At 46.4% G+C, this 24,455-nt stretch overlaps 1 protein-coding gene and 1 long non-coding RNA gene across 5 annotated transcripts in view; one reads left to right on the top strand and one right to left on the bottom strand.

The window, feature by feature from the left end:
* LOC110503217 (1-phosphatidylinositol 4,5-bisphosphate phosphodiesterase eta-1-like) overlaps window positions 1-24,455 on the bottom strand; it is a 136,528-nt gene that overhangs the window by 110,980 nt on the left and 1,093 nt on the right. For all 4 annotated transcript variants that reach the window (XR_005039338.1, XM_036961459.1, XM_036961456.1 and 1 more), the window contains exon 2: window positions 8,492-8,592. Coding sequence is in view for 3 of the 4 variants with exons in the window: in XM_036961459.1 (XP_036817354.1) it covers window positions 8,492-8,570 (79 nt within the window). In the remaining variant the exon portion in view is untranslated. The remainder of the gene's footprint in view (window positions 1-8,491; window positions 8,593-24,455) is intronic.
* Window positions 578-22,573, top strand: LOC118944027. Its single transcript, XR_005039339.1, has 3 exons — window positions 578-897; window positions 22,196-22,292; window positions 22,359-22,573. It is a non-coding gene; the product is annotated as an uncharacterized LOC118944027 (long non-coding RNA).

Below are 24,455 nucleotides of genomic sequence, written 5' to 3'. Positions count from 1 at the left end.
GAGGGTGTTACAATCCTCACATCAGTCGCGCAGAGCGAAAAATGCGATAAACCCATTTTCTTGACATATTTACGCGATAGCCTGGCGAGGGGGTGAGTGGGGCTGTCATATACGCGGAGCTAGTGAAAAGCGTAAAGGTCTACGACCTCGCGAGGGACTCAAAATATACTAACCAAATTTCAGATAGTCTATGAACAAAAATCTTTCACAGGATGTTGGCCAGGTAGACTAATTGATGAAAGACAGTTCGGTGTGATTTGACATCGAGTTGCATTTAAGTCTTACGATTGTGTTCCGGGGGAATCAAGAATGGAAAAGTTGAACTTGTGTTTTTGACAGACGTTCCACTACCTCTCATGTCACCGGCTCTGACGTGGGGAGCGCGGAATGCGATGGGGCGTTCTGGTGTTAACGTCAGTTCTGGAGAAGGGAAACGGTTTATTTATTATTTGTACTCGCGCTCTCTCTCTCTCTCTCTCTCTCTCTGCTTTCTATTACGCATGGGTGATATTTTTACCGCGTGTGTCCTGCCACTGCTGCATCTCCAAAGATGTAAACTATTTCACCAATAGGAAACACATCACCCATAAATTGTCCCTTCAGCCTATGGTTGTTTTTCTTTTTAGGTGCAGGCTTCTGAGTGGAAAGGATATTGCCCAGGGGCTTCGTCAAACAATCACCGAGTAATTTTCCTCGCTTGACTAATATATTTGCTCATTAGAAGGCTACCAGCTTTACGGTTTGAATTGAAGAATAGATTATCACTGTGATAATTATAATATTATGAAGCCTCACTAGCTACCCACCGGGCAAAAATTGGTCGAATCAATGTTGTTTCCACGTCATTTCAACAAAACAATTCAACATTCATCAACGGATTATAAAAAAGTCATCATGGTAAGGGAATTTCGCATTTTATTCACCCAACTTCTAACCTAAATCCAATGGTATTTCACGTTGAATTCACGTTAGTTGACAACTCAACGAAATGTAAATAAAAACTAGATGTTGAAATGACGTCTGTGCCCAGTGGGTAGTCTGTTTGATGAGAAATACATGGTCATTTCCACACACTGTCATCTCTCATCTACTCCAAGTGTATAATTGCTGTAATTCCGCTTCAAGCCAAGGTTCAACATTATTCTGTTAGGGCAGTGGTTCCCAAAGTTGTTATAGCCCAGTCCCCCTTCAAACATTTAACCTCCAGCTGTACCCCCCTCTAGCACCAGGGTCAGCACACTCTCAAATTTTGTTTTTTGCCATCCTTGTAAGCCTGCTACACACACACACACACTACATGATACATTTATTAAACATAAGAATGAGTGTGAGTTTTTGTCACAACCCGGCTCGTGGGAAGTGACAAAGACCCAACTCACTCAGGTGCTTCGACTATATCACATTTGACATCGTCCGTAAGGTTGAGTTAATTTGCACACAAAAAAATCATACAATGATGGAAAGACCTGTGTGTTGTCCTTGTTAATGCAGACAGAGAAGAGCTCCAACTTCTTAATCATAGCCTCAATTTAGTCCCGCACATTGAATATAGTTGGGGAAAGTCCCTGTAATCCTAGATTCAGATCATTCAGGCGAGAAAAACATCACCGAGACAGGCCAGTCATGTGAGAAACTCGTCATCATGTAAGCAGTCTATGAGTATAACAGAACTGAAATAGTAGGTCGAAAACCTGAGACAAATCCATCCAGGACGTGGGATTTTTTTATGTTTATAGTTTTCCATTGACTGCCTACACAGATTCCATTGACCCCCCCATAAAGATAACAGACATATATCAGGAGCTGTGTCAGGCCTGCCACTTTTGTTGACTCATCCAGCTTTAAGGCATGTAATTCACTGGCTTGTATGCGAAGCAGTAATTGTTTCAAAACACCTCCTGCCATGTCACTGATGTGTCGTGAAACAGTGTTGTTTGATGAAGACACAGTCTGTATAGTTTCTTTGTCCTTTTCCCTCAACATTGTCCCAGTCATATCTACAGCAGCAGGAAGAATTAAGTCCTCCACAATAGTATGGGGCTTGTCTGTCCTAGCCACTCCTCCACAATAGAATGGGGCTTGTCTGTCCTAGCCAGTCCTCCACAATAGTATGGGGCTTGCCTGTCCTAGCCAGTCCTCCACAATAGTATGGGGCTTGTCTGTCCTAGCCACTCCTCCACAATAGTATGGGGTTTGCCTGTCCTAGCCAGTCCTCCACAATAGTATGGGGTTTGCCTGTCCTAGCCAGTCCTCCACAATAGTATGGGGCTTGTCTGTCCTAGCCAGTCCTCCACAATAGTATGGGGTTTGCCTGTCCTAGCCACTCCTCCACAATAGTATGGGGCTTGTCTGTCCTAGCCACTCCTCCACAATAGTATGGGGCTTGTCTGTCCTAGCCACTCCTCCACAATAGTATGGGGTTTGCCTGTCCTAGCCACTCCTCCACAATAGTATGGGGTTTGCCTGTCCTAGCCACTCCTCCACAATAGTATGGGGCTTGTCTGTCCTAGCCACTCCTCCACAATAGTATGGGGTTTGCCTGTCCTAGCCAGTCCTCCACAATAGTATGGGGTTTGCCTGTCCTAGCCACTCCTCTACAATAGTATGGGGTTTGCCTGTCCTAGCCAGTCCTCCACAATAGTATGGGGCTTGTCTGTCCTAGCCAGTCCTCCACAATAGTATGGGGTTTGCCTGTCCTAGCCACACCTCCACAATAGTATGGGGTTTGCCTGTCCTAGCCAGTCCTCTACAATAGTATGGGGCTTGTCTGTCCTAGCCACTCCTCCACAATAGTATGGGGTTTGCCTGTCCTAGCCAGTCCTCCACAATAGTATGGGGTTTGCCTGTCCTAGCCAGTCCTCCACAATAGTATGGGGTTTGCCTGTCCTAGTCACTCGGTAGCTCACCATATAAGACGTTTCTAGCCCCTTCTTCTTAATGGTATCTGTTGCTTTTATACATGTCTTACTACTCAAAAAACTTGTGGCTTGTTTTTCAAATTGTCATGTTTTATTTCTAAATGTCTGCGCAAGAGTGAAGGTTTCCTGTGACAGAGTAACGGTTAATGTGATTGGATGAGTAACGGTTAATGTGATTGGATGAGTAATGGTTAATGTGATCGGATGTTAATTATTTGACTAAGCTACCTGTATTTGACATTGTGTTATTATTTCGCAGAACACTAGATGGTTTAATTTTATTTTGGGAATTTTTGGCACCCAAATGTATAGCCCGTTGGAAAAAAGAAAAATAAGAAAAAAATTATATTATATAAACTCAGCAAAAAAAAGAAACGTTCCTTTTTCAGGATCCTGTCTTTCAAAGATAATTTTCACAGATCTTCACTGTAAAGGGTTTAACCTCACTAGGGTAGGGAACACTATTTTCACCTCCAGATGAAAAGTGTGCCCAAAGTAAACAGCCTGCTACTCAGGCCGAGAAGCTAGGGTATGCATATAATTAGTCGATTTGGATAGAAAACACTCCAAAGTTTCTAAAACTGTTAAAATAATGTCTATGAGTATAACAGAACTGAAATAGTAGGACAAATCCATCCAGGAAGTGGGATTTTTTTATGTTTGTAGTTTTCCATTGACTGCCTATACAGATTTTATTGACTTAGGACTCAAATTGCATGTCCTATGGCTTCCACTAGATGTCACCAGTCTTTAGAAATTGTTTCAGGTTTGTACTCTGAAAAGTGAGGGAGTAAGACCACTCTGAATGAGTGGACACTGCCGTGTCCCAGAGGTTTTTCATACGCTCGACCGAGAGCGCGCCTTTCTTGTTTTCCTTTTATATTGACAAAGCTTTTGTCCGGTTGAAATATTATTGATTAATATGACTAAAAACAACCTGAGGAATGATTATAAACATCATTTGACATGTTTCTACGAACTTTACTGATTCTTTTCGGATTTTTCGAATGCCTGTTGTGACCGCCTTTGAGCCTGTGGATTACTGAACAAAACGCACGAACAAAACGGAGGTTTTTGAATAATAAGAGGGACTTTATCAAACAAAACAAACATTTATTGAGTAAATGGGAGTCATGTGAGTGCAACCATATGAAGATCATCAAAGGTAAGTGATTAATTTTATCGCTATTTCTGACATGTGTAACTCCTCTACTTGGCTGGTAACTGTTTGTAATGATTTGTCTGCTGGGCTCTGTTCTCAGATAATCGCATGGTATGCTTTCGCCGTAAAGCCTTTTTGAAATCTGACACCGTGGTTGGATTAACAAGAAGTTCATCTTTAAACCGATGTATAACACTTGTATGTTTTATGAATTTTTATAATGAGTATTTGTTTTTGAATGTGGCACTCTGCAATTTCATTGGATGTTGGCCAGGTGGGACGCTACTGTCCCACACCCCCTAGAGAGGTTAAACACAGTTTCCCATGCGTGTTCAATGAACCATAAACAATTAATGAACATGCACCTATGGAACAGTCAGTAAGACACTAACAGCTTACAGACGGTAGGCCGTTAAGGTCACAGTTATGAAAACTTAGGACACTAAAGAGGCCTTTCTACTGACTCTGAAAAACACAGAAAGAAAGATGCCCAGGGTCACTGCTCATATGCGTGAACGTGCCTTAGGCATGCTGCAAGGAGGACTGCAGATCTGGCCAGGGCAATAAATTGCAATGTCCGTACTGTGAGACGCCTAAGACAGTGCTACAGGGAGACAGGACGGACAGCTGATTGTCCTCGCAGTGGCAGACCACATATAACAACACCTGCACAGGATCGGTACATCCTAACATCACACGTGCGGGACAGGTACAGGATGGCAACAACAACTGCCCGAGTTACACAAGGAATGCACAATCCCTCAATCAGTGCTCAGATCAATAGGCTAAGAGTGGCTGGACTGAGGGCTTGTAGGCCTGTTGTAAGGCAGGTCCTCACCAGACATCACCAGCAACAACGTCGCCTATGGGCACAAACCCAACATCACTGGACCAGAAAGGACCGTCAAAAAGTGCTCTTTACTGATGAGTCACGGTTTTGTCTCACCTGGGGTGATGGTTGGATTTGGGTTTATCGGCGAAAGAGTGAGCGTTACATCGAGTCCTGTACTCTGGAGCGGGATCGATTTGGAGGTGGAGGGTTCGTCATGGTCTGGGGCGGTGTCTCACAGCATCATCGGACTGAGCTTGTTGGTAATGCAGGCAATCTCAACGCTGTGTGTTACAGGGAAGACATCCTCCTCCCTCATGTGGTACCTTTCCTGCAGGCCCATCCTGACATGACCCTCCAGTATGACAATGCCACCAGCCATACTGCTCATTCTGTGCGTGATTTCCTGCAAGACAGGAATGTCAGTGTTCTGCCAATCGCCAGCGAAGAGCCCGGATCTCAATCTTATTGAGCACGTCTGGGACCTGTTGGATCGGAAGGTGAGGGCTAGGGCCATTCCCCCCAGAAATGTCCGGGAACTTGCAAGTGCCTTGGTGGAAGGGTGGGGCAACATCGCACAGCAAGAACTGGCAAATCTGGTGCAGTCCATGAGGAGGAAATGCACTGCAGTACTTAATGCAGCTGGTGGCCAAACCAGATGCTGACTGTTACTTTTGATTTTGACCCCCCCCCCTTTTGTTCAGGGACACATTATTCAATTTCTGTTAGTCACATGTCTGTGGAACTTGTTCAGTTTATGTCTCAGTTGTTGAATCTTGTTATGTTCATACAAATATTTACACGTGTTAAGTTTGCTGAAAATAAACACAGTTGACAGTGAGAGGACATATCTTTTTTTTATATTTAATATTTTATATCTCATACGGCATTGCGTATACCCCTGTTCTGGAGGATTTATTGTTTGGGCTGAAGATCCGTGTAGCTCAGTTGAAATGTTTATGGTAATTTCAGATTGATCTGACATATGCAGCAGATCCTTTTGCCTGTGGGGCGCGTTCCTCTGCCCAGGTGTTGCTGACACATGCCAGAGCTTACAATGCCCAGTGGCGTGTACTCATGGATGCCAAAGGAAGCCAGGCTTCCCCAAAAATAGACCTATAAATAAAAATTAAAAAACATAAAATAATGTATCTTTCCTTTCTCTGTGTTTCATTGTTTTTCCATCAACTTGCAAGAGGCTGCATGTATCTCACTGGAGAAAGCAACCTAAGCAAGTAAAACCGAGCCCCTCTTTTTCAGTATGTGTAGCCTACCTATCTGCTGCTGTCTGATCAGAAAGAGTGGGACATTGTTGCAACCCGTAGCATTGAATGCAAGGGAAGCCAGCGAGCATTTGACCTCCCTTGATAAAAAAAATAAATAATAGCCAATCAGTGTTGAGCTAAACTGAGTGAGCTCAAATGTGATTGGTCCTGGCGCACATCAAAAACAACGTGTCAAGGGAAGGCAGTTTGGATTTGGCTTCCCACCAATCACATCACATCAAAAGCAGAACGTCATTTACAGAAAAAACTTTAATTGTTGCATCTCGTTGGGTCATTGTCGTCCCGTGGTTAGCTAGCTAGCTAACACCATCCCCTTCCTAAATTAGCCATGGATGGAGATAGGGATTTAGACTTAATTCTCCGTACTGGCAAATGATTATAATGGCAATTTTGATCAAACCATATATTCATATATTGTGCCACTGGCCTGAGAGGATGGGAGTTCAATATGTGGCAGGCTAACTAGCTGGCCTGGTGCATTGGTATCCATGAAAGGAAGTTAGACTAGCGAGCAGGTATTTTAGCCAGGTAGGACAACAAAAACGACAAAATTTCACTGGACAGAGGTTGCTATCTGGTTTTGTGATGAAACAAAGGTGTGGTTGAATTCTTTCTGCCGCCTTATGCCTTTATATAACGGAAACACATAGGTTGTAATACGTTTTTTTTCTGGCTTGACATCCCCAGTGATTTTACCCATGCACGGCTACTGACCACGCCTGGATAGGTACACTACATGACCAAAAGTATGTGGACACCTGCTCGTCGAACATCTCATTCCAAAATCATGGGCATTCATATGGAGTTTCACCCCCCCCTTTGCTGCTATAACAGCCTCCACTCTTCTGGGAAGGCTTTTCACTAGATGTTGGAACATTGCTGTGGGACTTGCTTTCATTCAGCCACAAGAGTATTAGTGAGGTCGGGCACTGATGTTGGGTGATTAGACCTGGCTCACAGTCGGCGTTCCAATTCATCCCAAAGGTGTTCGATGGGGTTGAGGTCAGGGCTCTGTGCAGGCCAGTCAAGTTCTCCCAAACTGATCTTGACAAACCATTTCAGTATGGCCCTCACTTTGGGCACAAGGGTATTGTCATGATGAAACAGGAAAGGGCCTCCCCCAAACTGTTGCCACAAAGTTGGAAGCACAGAATCGTCTAGAATGCTATTGTATGCTGTAGCATTAAGATTTCCCTTCACTGGAACTAAAGGGCCTGAACCATGAAAAACAGCCCCAGACCATTATTTCTCCTCCACCAAACTTTACAGTTGCCACTATGCAATCGGGCAGGTAGTGTTCTCATGGCATCTGCCAAACCCAGATTAATCCGTCGGACTGCCAGATGGTGAAGCGTAATTCATCACTCACGAATACGCGTTTCCACTGCTCCAGAGTCCAATGGCTGTGAGCTTTACACCAACTCCAGCAGACCCTTGGCATTGCGCATGGGGATCTTGTCTTGTGTGCGGCTGCTCGGTCATAGAAACCCATTTCATGAAGCTCCCGACAAACAGTTATTGTGCTGACGTTGCTTCCAGTGGCAGTTTGGAACTCAGTAGTGAGTGTTGCAACTGAGGACAGACCATTTTTTACACACTACGCACTTCAAGACTCGGCAGTAACGTTCTGTGAGCTTGTGTGGCCTACCACTTCGCGGCTGAGCCGTTGTTGCTCCTCGATGTTTCCACTTCACAATAACAGCGCTTACAGTTGACCGGGGAAGCTTTAGCAGGGCATACATTTGACTAACTGACTTGTTGGAAAGGTGGCATCCTATGACGGTGCCACGTTGAAAGTCACTGAGCTCTTCAGTAAGGCCATTCTACTGTCAACGTTTTGTCTATGGAGATTGCATGGCTATGTGCTCAATTTTATACACCTGTCAGCAACGGGTGTGGATGAAATAGCTGAATCCACTAATTTGAAGGGGTGTCCACATACTCTTGTATATACAGTATAGTGTATTTTCTGTATCAGCTAACCACATCATATGTTATAGCAGTCTGGTGGCTGATGGCAGTTGGCAGTCCATGACCTTGGTTAATGCTTGTAATGTCTGAGCAGGAGAAGGCAAACGTGATGTCCCAGTGTGCACCGTCCAACACCGTCCAACACCGTCGTTCATGGATGTTGACATTTGATCTGGCCCACGATGCACATAATAATTCACATTTCCTGTCATTGTAAGATTATTGTCCTGCTGTAACAAACCGGTCAAATTAAGATATCTGTGGACATAGAGAAATAGAGAACTGTTTGCTTGCTTATGTGTGTGTGTGTGTGTGTGACACTCACCATGAAAGATGCTGTTGTCTGTGAGGAAGTGATGGCAGTACTGCGGCCCTCCTTTCCTGTTCACAACCCAGGAACTCATGACGGCGGGATGGATGGGAGACCTGTGAAGGAGGAGGAAAGCGTGAGACAGGACACAATACAGTCCACCATAGGCTTAAGATTTTTATTTCCTGGTTCCTCTATAGGGTTCCTGCCTTCTAGGGAGCTTTTCACAGCCACTGTGCTTCTGCCTCTGCATTGCTTTCTCTTTGAGGCTTTAGGCTGATTTTCTGTAAAACACTTTGTGACAATGTAAAAAAAAATAAAGACTTTATAAAATGTGATGGATTGATTAAACTCGTGTAGCTCCTGAAATAATTGACTTTGTGTGGAATAGGGGGCACCAGGCGTGACAGCCCTATATGTGATGTGAGGAAGAAACAGCATTCACAACGTTTACAATGAAATTCCACTTTCACCTCAAAGAGCCTAAAGTGTGGCCTATTAACCCCTGAACTCTGCTCTATACAGAGGAGCTGCTCCTGAACTCTGTAGACAGACTCCTCCCCTTAGGTCAGCTGACACCCCAGCCGGGCAGGAGCTGCTCCTGAACTCTGTAGACAGACTCCTCCCCTTAGGTCAGCTGACACCAGACACCCCAGCCGGTCAGGAGCTGCTCCTGAACTCTGTAGACAGACTCCTCCCCTTAGGTCAGCAGACAACAGACACTCCAGCCTGTCAGGAGCTGCTCCTGAACTCTGTAGACAGAGGCTGTAAATCACAGGGAGATGGACCAGGAACATGTGGGAAAACAGGAGGAGAGATGAATGATGAGAAGAGAGAGGAAGGAAGGAAGGAAGGAAGGAAGGGACTGAGGGTTAAGGGGAGTAAACAGAGTGGTAGAGTAGGGGTGGACAGAATGGGACCTGGTCTGGACTGGGCTTGGAGGTGGGAAGAGACGAGCAGGTCTGGACTGGGCTTGGAGGTGGGAGGGGACTGACAGAATGGGAGCTGGTCTGGACTGGGCTTGGAGGTGAGAAGAGACTGACAGAATGGGAGCTGGTCTGGACTGGGCTTGGAGGTGGGAGGGGACTGACAGAACGGGAGCTGGTCTGAACTGGGATTGGAGGTGAGAAGAGACTGACAGAATGGGAGCTGGTCTGGACTGGGCTTGGAGGTGGGAGGGGACTGACAGAATGGGAGCTGGTCTGGACTGGGCTTGGAGGTGAGAAGAGACTGACAGAATGGGAGCTGGTCTGGACTGGGCTTGGAGGTGGGAGGGGACTGACAGAATGGGAGCTGGTCTGGAGTGGGCTTGGAGGTGGGAGGGGACTGACAAGTAGCAAGAGATGAGGTCTGGGGTTGGAGGTGAGAGGTCACTATCCTGGGTAACCGCTCCACTGTGACAGGCAGCCAGTAGTAAGAGACATGACAGGACGGACACTGGAAGTTACAAATGACTCAAACAGAGGTTTATCTCTGCACCTTTATTCTGATATGGTAGTTTTATGATGGAAGACATTTTATTTTTTGGCTATTCGTCTAGTCACACTACAATAAAGCTGGGCTTGGCCAATGTCAGAATTTAAAAAACGCACGTGTGGTCTTTCGCTGCAAGGGTTCATTTACATGTATCTAATTTAGCTCCTACAAACCCATAATATCTATCCTTGTAGACCGTAGAACTAAGACATCCAAACACTGATTAAATGTGAAAAATACATTACATTTATACAAGCACATAGATGAAATAGTGAAATGCTGCCCGGCTCTCTGTCCTCTCTTCCATAAAGACAAATAGCATTGTCAGATCTCATATAGGAAGTTATAGACTTAGTGTTCCCGTCTGACACACAGACTTAGCATTCCGTCTGTAACTAGACAGAGAATGCTGTTGCTGAGATCCACGGTGGTTTGACCCAGGGGGAATGGTATTAATGGGCTTGAGTGTGTTGTCATGCTGTGGTGATGTGAACATGCCTCTCCTCTCTGAAACCCAAGCCACCCACGAGCCCAGGGGAACACAATCTGTTCATTCCTGTCCAATGGGGGTCGTGTAAAAATATGCCCTCACTAATAAATGCAACTTTCAACTGTAACAGTCTTTCTACTGTTGTTATTATTACTTTACTTATCTATTGTTCACCTAATACCTATTTTTTTTACTTAAAAATTGCACTGTTGGTTAGAGCCTGTAAGTAAGCATTTCACTGTAAGGTTGTATTCGGCGCACGTGACAAATAAACTTTGATTTGATCGTCCTCTCATTCTGAAGGCTGTGTCATGCAGAGTGGATATTCTCTCATTCTGAAGGCTGTGTCACAGAGTGGATGAAGTTACCCGCAAGCTGATCCGAGTTCAGTTTTGCATTTCCAACCCAAGAGACCTCACCTGCACACTCATCGGTAATGAGGAAGTGCTCTATGAGGGCTCAACTGCAAAGCCTCATGGGTAATGAGATAAGTGAAGTGTGTGTGTGTGTGTATTGTCGGTTCTTCCGTTAATGACACAAACCAAATTACTAATAGTAGGAGGCACTGAGGCAGACTAACTCATTCACCAGGGACCACGGGACAACAGGGCCTGGAGACAGGGTGGGGGGCGAGAGGGGTGGGAGTGGGAGGGATGGGGACGAGAGGGGTGGGAGGTTGGAGGGATGGGGAAGAGAGGGGTGGGAGTGGGAGGGATGGGGAAGAGAGGGGTGGGAGTGGGAGGGATGAGGACGAGAGGGGTGGGAGGTTGGAGGGACGGAAAGAGAGGGGTGGGAGTGGGAGGGATGGGGAAGAGAGGGGTTGGAGGGACGGGAAGAGAGGGGTGGGAGGTTGGAGGGATGGGGACGAAAGGGGTGAGAGGGATGGATGGGGAGAGAGGTGGGAGGAGGAGGGATGGGGAGAGAGGGGTGGGATGAGGAGAGATGGGGGAGAGAGGGGTGGGAGGAGGAGGGATGGGGACGAGAGCGGTGGGAGGAGGAGGGATGAAGACGAGAGGGGGGAGAGGGATGGATTGGGAGAGAGGGGTGGGAGGAGGAGGGATGGGGAGAGAGGGGTGGGGGAGAGAGGAGGAGGATGGATGGGGAGAGGTTTAGGTATGGGAGGTTGGAGGAGGGTGGAGGTTTAGGGATGGGAGGTTGGGGGAGGGTGGAGGTTTACGGGTGAGCGGTTGGGGGAGGGTGGAGGTATAGGAATGGGTGGTTGGAGGAGGGTGGTGTAGAGATGGGCGTTTGGAGGAGATTTAGGGATGGGAGGTTGGAGTAGGGTGGAGGTTTAGGGATGAGAGGTTGGAGGAGGGTGGAGGTTTAGGGAAGGGAGTTTGGTAGAGGGTGAAAGTTTAGGGATGGGAGGATGGAGGAGATGTAGGGATGGGAGGTTGGTGGAGGTTTAGGGATGGAAGGTTGGTGGAGGTTTAGGGATGGAAGGATGGTGGAGATGTAGGGATGGGAGGAGGGTGGAGATTTAGGGATGGAAGGTTGGTGGAGGTTTAGGGATGGGAGGAGGGTGGAGATGTAGGGATGGGAGGAGGGTGGAGATTTAGGGATGGGAGGTTGGTGGAGGTTTAGGAATGGAATGTTGGTGGAGGTTTAAAGATAAGAGGTTGGAGGAGGTTTAGAGATGGGAGGTTGGAGGAGGGTGGAGGTTTAGGGATGAGGGGTTGAAAGTTGGTGGAGGTTTAGGGAAGGGAGTTTGGTAGAGGGTGAAAGTTTAGGGATGGGAGGATGGAGGAGATGTAGGGATGGGAGGTTGGTGGAGGTTTAGGGATGGAAGGTTGGTGGAGGTTTAGGGATGGAAGGATGGTGGAGATGTAGGGATGGGAGGAGGGTGGAGATTTAGGGATGGAAGGTTGGTGGAGGTTTAGGGATGGAAGGATGGTGGAGATGTAGGGATGGGAGGAGGGTGGAGATTTAGGGATGGGAGGTTGGTGGAGGTTTAGGGATGGGAGGGTGGAGGTGTTGGGATGGGAGGTTGGTGGAGGTTTAGGGATTGGATGTTGGTGGAGATTTAGGGATGGGAGTTTGGTGGAGGGTGGGGGTTTAAAGATGGGAGGTTGGAGGGGGGTGGAGATTTAGGGATGAGAGGTTGGAGGAGATTTATGGATGGGAGGTTGGAGGAGATTTAGGGATGGGAAGTTGCTGGAGGTTTGGGGATGCGAGGAGGTTTAGGGATGGGAGGTTGGAGGAGATTTAGGGATGGGAGGTTGGAGGAGGTTTAGGGATGAGAGGTTGGAGGAGGGTGGAGGTTTAGGGATGGGAGGTTGGTGGAGGTTTAGGGATGGGAGGAGGTTTAGGGATTGGATGTTGGTGGAGATTTAGGGATGGGAGGTTGGTGGAGGGTGGGGGTTTAAAGATGGGAGGTTGGAGGGGGGTGGAGATTTAGGGATGAGAGGTTGGAGGAGATTTAGGGATGGGAGGTTGGAGGAGATTTAGGGATGGGAGGTTGCTGGAGGTTTGGGGATGGGAGGAGGTTTAGGGATGGGAGGTTGGAGGAGATTTAGGGATGGGAGGTTGGAGGAGGTTTATGGATGAGAGGTTGGAGGAGGGTGGAGGTTTAGGGATGGGAGGTTGGTGGAGGTTTAGGGATGGGAGGAGGTTTAGGGATGGGAGATTGGAGGAGATTTAGGGATGGGAGGTTGGTGGAGGTTTCGGGATGGGAGGTTGGTGGAGGTTTAGGGATGGGAGGTTGGAGGAGGTTTAGGGATGGGAGGTTGGTGGTGGTTTAGGGATGAGAGGTTGGAGGAGGGTGGAGGTTTAGGGTTGGGAGGTTGCTGGAGGTTTAGGGATGGGAGGTTGGTGGAGGTTTAGGGATGGGAGGTTGGTGGTGGTTTAGGGATGAGAGGTTGGAGGAGGGTGGAGGTTTAGGGTTGGGAGGTTGTTGGAGGTTTAGGGATGGGAGGTTGGTGGAGGTTTAGGGATGGGAGGTTGGTGGAGGTTTAGGGATGGGAGGTTGGAGGAGATTTAGGGATGGGAGGTTGGTTGGTGGAGATTTAGGGATGGGAGGTTGGAGGAGGTTTAGGGATGGGAGGTTGGAGGTTGGTGGAGGTTTAGGGATCTATCACTCTCTTCCTATCACTCTCTTCATCTCTCCCCTGAGCCCTCTCTTTCTCTTTTTTCACACACACACACACACACACACACACACACACACACACACACACACACACAGTGCTTCTGCTTTCATCCCAAACTGAAACACCAGCTGTGGTTTTTGAGATAAGTCAATGAGTCAAAAAGTGATCGATCGGCTTTGCCAGCGTTCAGTTCAGCCTCCTTATTTGTGTGTGTGTGTGTGTGTCTAAATTAGATTGGCCATCAACTCAAAATTACACACAAAGAGAGCATCTGTCTCACACACCCCATTCCTACTACACACACTCACACACCCCATTCCTACTACACACACACCCCATTCCTACTACACACAATCACACACCCCATTCATACTACACACACAATCCCAAACCACATTCCTACTACATACACACTATCACACACCCCATTCCTACAACACACACACAATCACACACCCCATTCCCACTACACACACACACACAATCACACACCCCATTCCTACAACACACACACAATCACACACCCCATTCCCACTACACACACACACAATCACACACCTCATTCCTACAACACACACACCGACACACACCCGATTCCTACTACACACACACAATCACACACCCCATTCCTACTACACACACCCAATCACACACCCCATTCCTACTACACACACACAATCACACACCCCATTCCTACTACACACACACACAATCACACACCCTATTCCTACTACACACACACACTCACACACCCCATTCCTACTACACACACACAATCACACACCCCATTCCTACTACACTCACACCCCATTCCTACTACACACACACACACTCACACACCCAATTCCTACTACACACACACAATCACACACCCCATTCCTACTACACACACACAATCACACACCCCATTCCTACTACACACACACAATCACACACCCCATTCCTACTACACACACACACAATCACACACCCCATTCCTACTACACACACACACAATCACACCCCCCATTCCTACTACACACACACAATCACACCCCCCATTCCTACTACACACACACACAATCACACACCCCATTCCTACTACAAACACACACAATCACACACCCCATTCCTACTACACACACACACAATCACACACCCCAATCCTACCACACACAATCACACACCCCATTCCTACCACACACACACACAATCACACACCCCATTCCAACTACACACACACAATCACACACCCCATTCCTACTACAGACACACAAACACACACCCCATTCCTACTACACACACACACAATCACACACCCCATTCCTACTACACACACACACACAATCACACACACCATTCCTACTACACACACACAATCATACACCCCATTCCTACTACACACACACAATCACACACCCCATTCCTACTACACACACACACACACACACACACACACACACCATTCCTACTACACACACACAATCACACACCCCATTCCTACGACACACACACAATCACACACCCCATTCCTACTACACACAGATACACTCACACACCCCATTCCTACTACACACACACACACACACCCCATTCCTACTACACACACACACACACACCCCATTCCTACTACACACACACAATCACACACCCCATTCCTACTACACACACACAATCACACACCCCATTCCTACTACACACACACAATCACACACCCCATTCCTACTACACACACACAATCACACACCCCATTCCTACTACACACACACTCACACACCCCATTCCTACTACACACACAATCACACACCCCATTCCTACTACACACACACAATCACACACCCCATTCCTACTACACACACACACAATCACACACCCCATTCCTACTACACACACACACAATCACACACCCCATTCCTACTACACACACACCCCATTCCTACTACACACAGACCCCATTCCTACTACACACACACCCCATTCCTACTACACACACACAATCACACACCCCATTCCTACTACACACACACAATCACACACCCCATTCCTAATACACACACACACAATCACACACCTCATTCCTACTACACACACACACAATCACACACCCCATTCCTACTACACACACACACAATCACACACACCATTCCTACTACACACACACAATCATACACCCCATTCCTACTACACAAACACAATCACACACCCCATTCCTACTACACACACACACACACACACACACACCATTCCTACTACACACACACAATCACACACCCCATTCCTACTACACACACACAATCACACACCCCATTCCTACTACACACAGATACACTCACACACCCCATTCCTACTACACACACACACAATCACACACCCCATTCCTACTACACACACACAATCACACACCCCATTCCTACTACACACACACACACACCCCATTCCTACTACACACACACAATCACACACCTCATTCCTACTACACATACACTCACACACCCCATTCCTACTACACACACACACACACAATCACACACCCCATTCCTACTACACACACACACACACAATCACACACCCCATTCCTACTACACACACACTCACACACCCCATTCCTACTACACACACACACAATCACACACCCCATTCCTACTACACACACACAATCACACACCCCATTCCTACTACACACACACAATCACACACCCTATTCCTACTACACACACACAATCACACACCCCATTCCTACTACACACACACAATCACACACCCCATTCCTACTACACACACAATCACACACCCCATTCCTACTACACACACACTCACACACCCCATTCCTACTACACACACAATCACACACCCCATTCCTACTACACACACACAATCACACACCCCATTCCTACTACACACACACAATCACACACCCCATTCCTACTACACACACACCCCATTCCTACTACACACACACACAATCACACACCCCATTCCTACTACACACACACAATCACACACCCCATTCCTACTACACACACACAATCACAAACCCTATTCCTACTACACTCACACCCCATTCCTACTACACACACACCCCATTCCTACTACACACACACCCCATTCCTACTACACACACACAATCACACACCCCATTCCTACTACACACACACAATCACACACCCCATTCCTACTACACACACACAATCACACACCCCATTCCTACTACACACACACCCCATTCCTACTACATTCACACCCCATTCCTACTACACACACACCCCATTCCTACTACACACACACAATCACACACCCCATTCCTACTACACACACACAATCACACACCCCATTCCTACTACACACACACCCCATTCCTACTACATTCACACCCCATTCCTACTACACTCACACACCCCATTTCTACTACACACACACCCCATTCCTACTACACACACACCCCATTCCTACTACACAAACAATCACACACCCCATTCCTACTACACACACACCCCATTCCTACTACACACACACCCCATTCCTACTACACACACACCCCATTCCTACTACATTCACACCCCATTCCTACTACACTCACACACCCCATTCCTACTACACACACAATCACACACCCCATTCCTACTACACACACACAATCACACACCCCATTCCTACTACACACACACAATCACACACCCCATTCCTACTACACTCACACCCCATTCCTACTACATTCACACCCCATTCCTACTACACTCACACACCCCATTCCTACTACACACACAATCACACACCCCATTCCTACTACACACACCCCATTCCTACTACACTCACACCCCATTCCTACTACACACACACCCCATTCCTACTACACACACACCCCATTCCTACTACACACACACAATCACACACCCCATTCCTACTACACACACACAATCACACACCCCATTCCTACTACACACACACAATCACACACCCCATTCCTACTACACACACACCCCATTCCTACTACATTCACACCCCATTCCTACTACACTCACACCCCATTCCTACTACACACACACCCCATTCCTACTACACACACACAATCACACACCCCATTCCTACTACACACACACAATCACACACCCCATTCCTACTACACACACACCCCATTCCTACTACATTCACACCCCATTCCTACTACACTCACACACCCCATTCCTACTACACACACAATCACACACCCCATTTCTACTACACACACACCCCATTCCTACTACACACACACCCCATTCCTACTACACACACAATCACACACCCCATTCCTACTACACACACACCCCATTCCTACTACACACACACCCCATTCCTACTACACACACACCCCATTCCTACTACATTCACACCCCATTCCTACTACACTCACACACCCCATTCCTACTACACACACAATCACACACCCCATTCCTACTACACACACACAATCACACACCCCATTCCTACTACACACACACAATCACACACCCCATTCCTACTACATTCACACCCCATTCCTACTACACTCACACACCCCATTCCTACTACACACACAATCACACACCCCATTCCTACTACACACACAATCACACACCCCATTCCTACTACACACACACAATCACACACCCCATTCCTACTACACACACACAATCACACACCCCATTCCTACTACATTCACACCCCATTCCTACTACACTCACACACCCCATTCCTACTACACACACAATCACACACCCCATTCCTACTACACTCACACCCCATTCCTACTACACACACACAATCACACACCCCATTCCTACTACACACACACAATCACACACCCCATTCCTACTACACACACACCCCATTCCTACTACATTCACACCCCATTCCTACTACACTCACACACCCCATTCCTACTACACACACAATCACACACCCCATTCCTACTACACACACACCCCATTCCTACTACACACACACCCCATTCCTACTACACTCACAATCACACACCCCATTCCTACTACACACACACCCCATTCCTACTACACACACACCCCATTCCTACTACACACACCGACACACTGACAGTTCAATAAAAAATGCACAAATGAATTCCCTCCTGTCCTCTGGCTTAGCATCATACGCGATACAATGTTATCCACATTACAGCTGTTCCCAATTATTTACACACTAAATCTGATCCATGAGGCACCCAAACCTGTATCTCATTTAGCAGAACCAGAGACACCACATCTGCAATACTACCGACACACGTTTTATACTCCAAGCGCAATTCTCTAACAAACATTTGGCAAAACGCCAAACACACATTTCTTCATTCACGACTGAAATCTTCTTGTGTGCAAATGACAAGGGGACACTATTGATTAGGCTACTACACTACTATAACAGGCAAGGGGACACTGTTCAACAAGCTATTTAGGGGACACTATTTATTAGGCTACTACTATAACAGGCAAGGGGAACTATTATTTAGGCTACTACTATAACAGGCAAGGGGACACTATTGATTAGGCTACTACTATAACAGGCAAGGGGACACTATTATTTAGGCTACTACTATAACAGGCAAGGGGACACTATTGATTAGGCGACTACACTACTATAACAGGCAAGGGGACACTATTTATTAGGTGACTACACTACTATAACAGGCAAGGGGACACTATTGATTAGGTGACTACACTACTATAACAGGCAAGGGGACACTATTGATTAGGCTACTACTATAACAGGCAAGGGGACACTATTTATTAGGTGACTACACTACTATAACAGGCAAGGGGACACTATTGATTAGGCTACTACACTACTATAACAGGCAAGGGGACACTATTGATTAGGCTACTACTATAACAGCCAAGGGGACACTATTTATTAGGTGACTACACTACTATAACAGGCAAGGGGACACTATTGATTAGGCTACTACTATAACAGGCAAGGGGACACTATTTATTAGGTGACTACACTACTATAACAGGCAAGGGGACACTATTGATTAGGCTACTACACTACTATAACAGGCAAGGGGACACTATTGATTAGGCGACTACACTACTATAACAGCCAAGGGGACACTATTTATTAGGTGACTACACTACTATAACAGGCAAGGGGACACTATTGATTAGGCGACTACACTACTATAACAGGCAAGGGGACACTATTGATTAGGCTACTACTATAACAGGCAAAGGGACACTATTGATTAGGCTACTACTATAACAGGCAAGGGGACACTATTGATTAGGCTACTACTATAACAGGCAAGGGGCCACTATTGATTAGGCTACTACACTACTATAACAGGCAAGGGGACACTATTGATTAGGCTACTACTATAACAGGCAAGGGGACAGTATTGATTAGGCTACTACACTACTATAACAGGCAAGGGGAATAACTCTAAAATAGGATTATGAAAACGACACTGAACTAGGTAAAACGATCCCTGTGTTTTTGTATACCGAGGTGAAACCCACACATGGACACGATCCAATATAACACTTACTGTACAGGTATTTATCCCCTCTCTATCAGTGTATATGGTTAATGTGGAGTGTTTTACTGTCCTGTGGATTGGTGGAATACCTCCACAGGTATAGGATTCCCTCCCTGCTGCTTTTTATCAAGCTAGACCAAAGCCCAGGGTCACTGCCGGCCTGTCCTCCTGGCTACACACACAAACCCACGTACGCACACACACTCACTTATCCTCAATCGAGCATAGGGCACTTCTAAGGCGAAGAGTTGAAGTATTTCAGACACATGTATCATTTGGAGTTTGAAGATGGAGTCCAAGTCATCTATTATTTACAGCCAGCCCTGGGAGAAGTCAGTCTTCTCCAAAGACCCGCAGGACCGCTGCAAACAGGACAGAGCAGAACAGAGTTTCATCGTGGCTGGCCCGGCCTGTATCCTCACCCTGCATCTTCTCTGTAACACTCTCCAGACCCTCCTCTAACCCTCCTGACCTAATGCTCTCCATGTACCTCCTATCAACTGAAGTACCACTGAGTAAGCATGGCTTACTTAGTCTGTACCTCTGGGTTTGCTATCCAGTTACCAGGTGGTTTAGGACTGGGAACCTCTCAGGCAGTGGAGGCTGGTGGGAGGAGCTATAGGAGGGCAGGCTCATTGTAATGGCTGGACTGAGTGGGTCCTGGGTGGCACAGCAGTCAAAAGCAAAGCACTGCAGTTGTTGAGGTGCCACTGCAGCTGGTGTGATAAGTAGTTGGCCTGGAGGGTCATGTTTCCGAGGACGGCCAGGAGGGTCATGTTTTGGGAGGACGCATGATTCGACCTTCGCCCTTTCCCGAACCCATTGAGGAGTTGCAGAGATGAGCCAAGGGACCTAATTCGGGGAGAGAACGGGGTCAAAAAAATAAGCTTATGGCCAGTACTGGGACAGGAGACCGCTTGGGAATACCAACTGTCGTGAGCTCATTGTTTTTTAATCTGTGTGTTGAAACCACATGAATTCCATTCCAGCCATCACAATGAGCCCTTCCTCCTATAGCTCCCACCACCAGCCTCCACTGCTCTCCTGTTATCAGTTACCAGGTCGTTTAGTGGGGGGCTCCCGAGTGGCGCAGTGGTCTAAGACTCTGCATTTCAGTACCTGGTTTGAATCCAGGCTGCATCACATTTGGCCGTGATTGGTTGTCCCATAGGGCGGCTCACAATTGGCCCAGTGTCATCTGGGTTTGGCCGAGGTAGGCCATCATTGTAAATAAGAATTTGTTCTTAACTGACTTGCCTAGTTAAATAAAGTTTTTTTTTTTTAAATGACTTGTTTAGGGGCAGTGCCGTGAACTTTATCCTTTAACCTCAGACCACTACACTTCTCAAGCACTGATCCTTCTCCTTCCAACTGAGACATCTTCCCTGACTGTTTCTACCAGGAAGTGATGCAGAGCATTGAGGTAGTCAACAGTGAGAGGGTGGAGACAGGGAAGACAGTAGAGAGAGAGAAGGGTTAAAGGCGTCAGCATGCTTTAGCCAAACTCAGCTAGGCGAACTAAACAAGTGTGCTCGGCATACTCCCTTAAAGGACCTTTGCTTGAAAAACAAGAAAAAAGTGGCAATAGTACTGTTTGTCCATTTTGAGATGCCGTAGCCAGTATCTTCCTCAAAATAGTCTGAATTTATCTAAAATAACTAAGAAATCTGATATACATTTCCTGTTATACAAAAATGAAAACGAGTCATCTATCGTTGACAACAAAGACGTTATTGAAGAATCCCCTACTGTTGGCCAATCACAGATGAAGGGGCGTAGACTTGGGCTTGATTAGTTTCATCCTCGTTCCATCTGAATGTTGTCTCTGTAGTCCAGCAACACACACAACTTTTAAACAAAATACAACCAGAGCGAAAATGGTCGTAGACCGTCTGAATTCAGCTGTCTCAACAGTTCCCTCATTGATCTTTATCTCTGTGCTAGTATTCTTTTTTTTTTTTAAGATGACTGGGCCGTCTTTAGAAAGAGAGAGTGGGCACTAGGCAGAGACACAGAGAACACACACAAAAACAAAAATTAAGGGTTCAACAGGTGTTCTTTTAAGATCCTCAAAGTACTTTGAAGAACATTAGGGTTCTTGGCTCTGAAAATGCCCCCCGAAAAGGTCATTCCAAGAACCCCATAGGAGTTGGGTTTTTTTGTGTTCGTTGTTGTCGCAGGAACCTAACTGCCCAACTGAAACCTTTGGATTTGAATTTGAGAGGACAGCAGGTGCAGCCACTTAACTGGAAAATGTAACGATCTCCTCAATTTAAGGTAAGGTTTGTCTCTTGTATGATCTATATTGATATTGTTTTATGATGATACCGTCTATCTTTTCAGAATTGTTGGATTCACAGACGTCATCCTCCCTACGCCCCTGATGAATATATTAGGAAACCTGTTCGATCACCATGTGGCTATGGATACGGGGAACAACAACACATTAACATGAACACGTTAGAGAATATATCCATTGGACTTGGGGCTCTGCTGGGAGTCTACCTCATATTTAGATTTTTTTAAATTCTGCTTTGCCACTAAAATCATAATAAACACTGAGAACTAAAATATGATGTTATCGTTGTTATGCCTATGTAACGGATGTGAAATAGCTAGCTTAGTTAGCAGTGGTGCGCGCTAAATAGCGTTTCAATCGGTGACGTCACTTGCTCTGAGACCTTGAAGTAGGCTTTTGTGGAGCGATGGGTAACGATGCTTCGAGGGGTGACTGTTGTTGATGTGTGCAGAGGGTCCCTGGTTTGCGTCCGGGTCGGGGCGAGGGGACGGTCTGAAGTTATACTGTTACACGTAGTATTATTATTATTAATAATAATAATTAATATTAACTCCTTTTAAAAGAGTTCTTCAAAGAACTTCTAGGGGTTCCGTCACAGTTTCAACTTGAAGAACCCCTGAAGAATACCCCAGGAACCTTTTCTGTTTTAGAATGCACACACACCTCACACTCCTGTCCTCTCTCACACGTTCTGTCTCTCTTTCTAAATCTCCATTTCTCACACATACAACCACTATGATGTGTCTTGAGTGACACACACACCTCACACTCCTGTCCTCTCTCACACGTTCTGTCTCTCTTTCTAAATCTCCATTTCTCACACATACAACCAACTATTATGTGTCTTGACTGACACACACACCTCACACTCCTGTCCTCTCTCACACGTTCTGTCTCTCTTTCTAAATCTCCATTTCTCACACATACAACCACTATGATGTGTCTTGAGTGACACACACACCTCACACTCCTGTCCTCTCTCACACGTTCTGTCTCTCTTTCTAAATCTCCATTTCTCACACATACAACCAACTATTATGTGTCTTGACTGACACACACACCTCACACTCCTGTCCTCTCTCACACGTTCTGTCTCTCTTTCTAAATCTCCATTTCTCACACATACAACCAACTATTATGTGTCTTGACTGACACACATACTACAGAAGTGGACCCACAAAGAGATCGGGTTCCCTTCAACCCAATATCTACCTCCTCCATTCCTCTGCTCCTCTAGTCCTCTGAGATAAATAGTTAAATGATTCATTAGGACTGACAAAGAGGATAGTTTCCACTCCAACCTTACACCCAGCAAACTGAACCACCCCATAATACTCCACTCTTACACCCAGCAAACTGAACCACCCCATAATACTCCACTCACGTGTTCAGATGCACTGTTCGTCATCCTGTCACAAGTGTCCAAAAGACTGACAATAACATTGGAACGTGTGTGATGCCAGGGAACGTTTTTTTAACAAGTCAGTTAAGAACACATTCTTATTTTCAATGCCGGCCTTGGAACGGCAGGTTATCTGCCTTGTTCAGGGGCAGAACGACAGATTTTTACCTTGTCAGCTCAGGGATTCGGTAACCTTTCAGTTACTAGTCCAAAGCTCTAACCACTAGGCTACCTGCTGCCCCATTCAACAATGTCTACCTCAATATCATAGGAAAACAACACACCCTAACGAACACAGATGCTGTCAACATAGTGTAGGTCATTTTCATCACTGTGACAGAGGAGGAACCATGCATGACCAGGACAAGTTGACTGAACCATACCCGGACTGGCACCCATGGCTTGGACATCTGATCCCTGTAGTAGAGCTGCAGTGCCTGGTAGAGGAGGGTTACGGGTGGGGGGGCTGGGGTACTGAGCGCTTGATCCTGTTATTTTAATGGGCATATTTATTTATCTTTATGACTCCTCGTGCGACTCTCGGGACCAACCACGTCCCGGGACAATAGCGCAGTTTATGTGATTAATAACTTTAAAAGCTCAAACTTTATGGCTATTTTTTTTTAACTCAGAAACAAATAAGTAACTGACTCTAGAACCACCAGAGGCGGGCGAACACGCCTGTATCGGTTTACATCCGAGCTATACCTACCGATAGGCCCGAACAAAGACCTGCCTT

Source organism: Oncorhynchus mykiss, chromosome 24 (genome assembly GCF_013265735.2).
Source record: "Oncorhynchus mykiss isolate Arlee chromosome 24, USDA_OmykA_1.1, whole genome shotgun sequence".
NCBI classification, from domain to species: Eukaryota; Metazoa; Chordata; class Actinopteri; order Salmoniformes; family Salmonidae; genus Oncorhynchus; species Oncorhynchus mykiss.
This window is presented reverse-complemented; position numbering and strand designations above follow the sequence as displayed.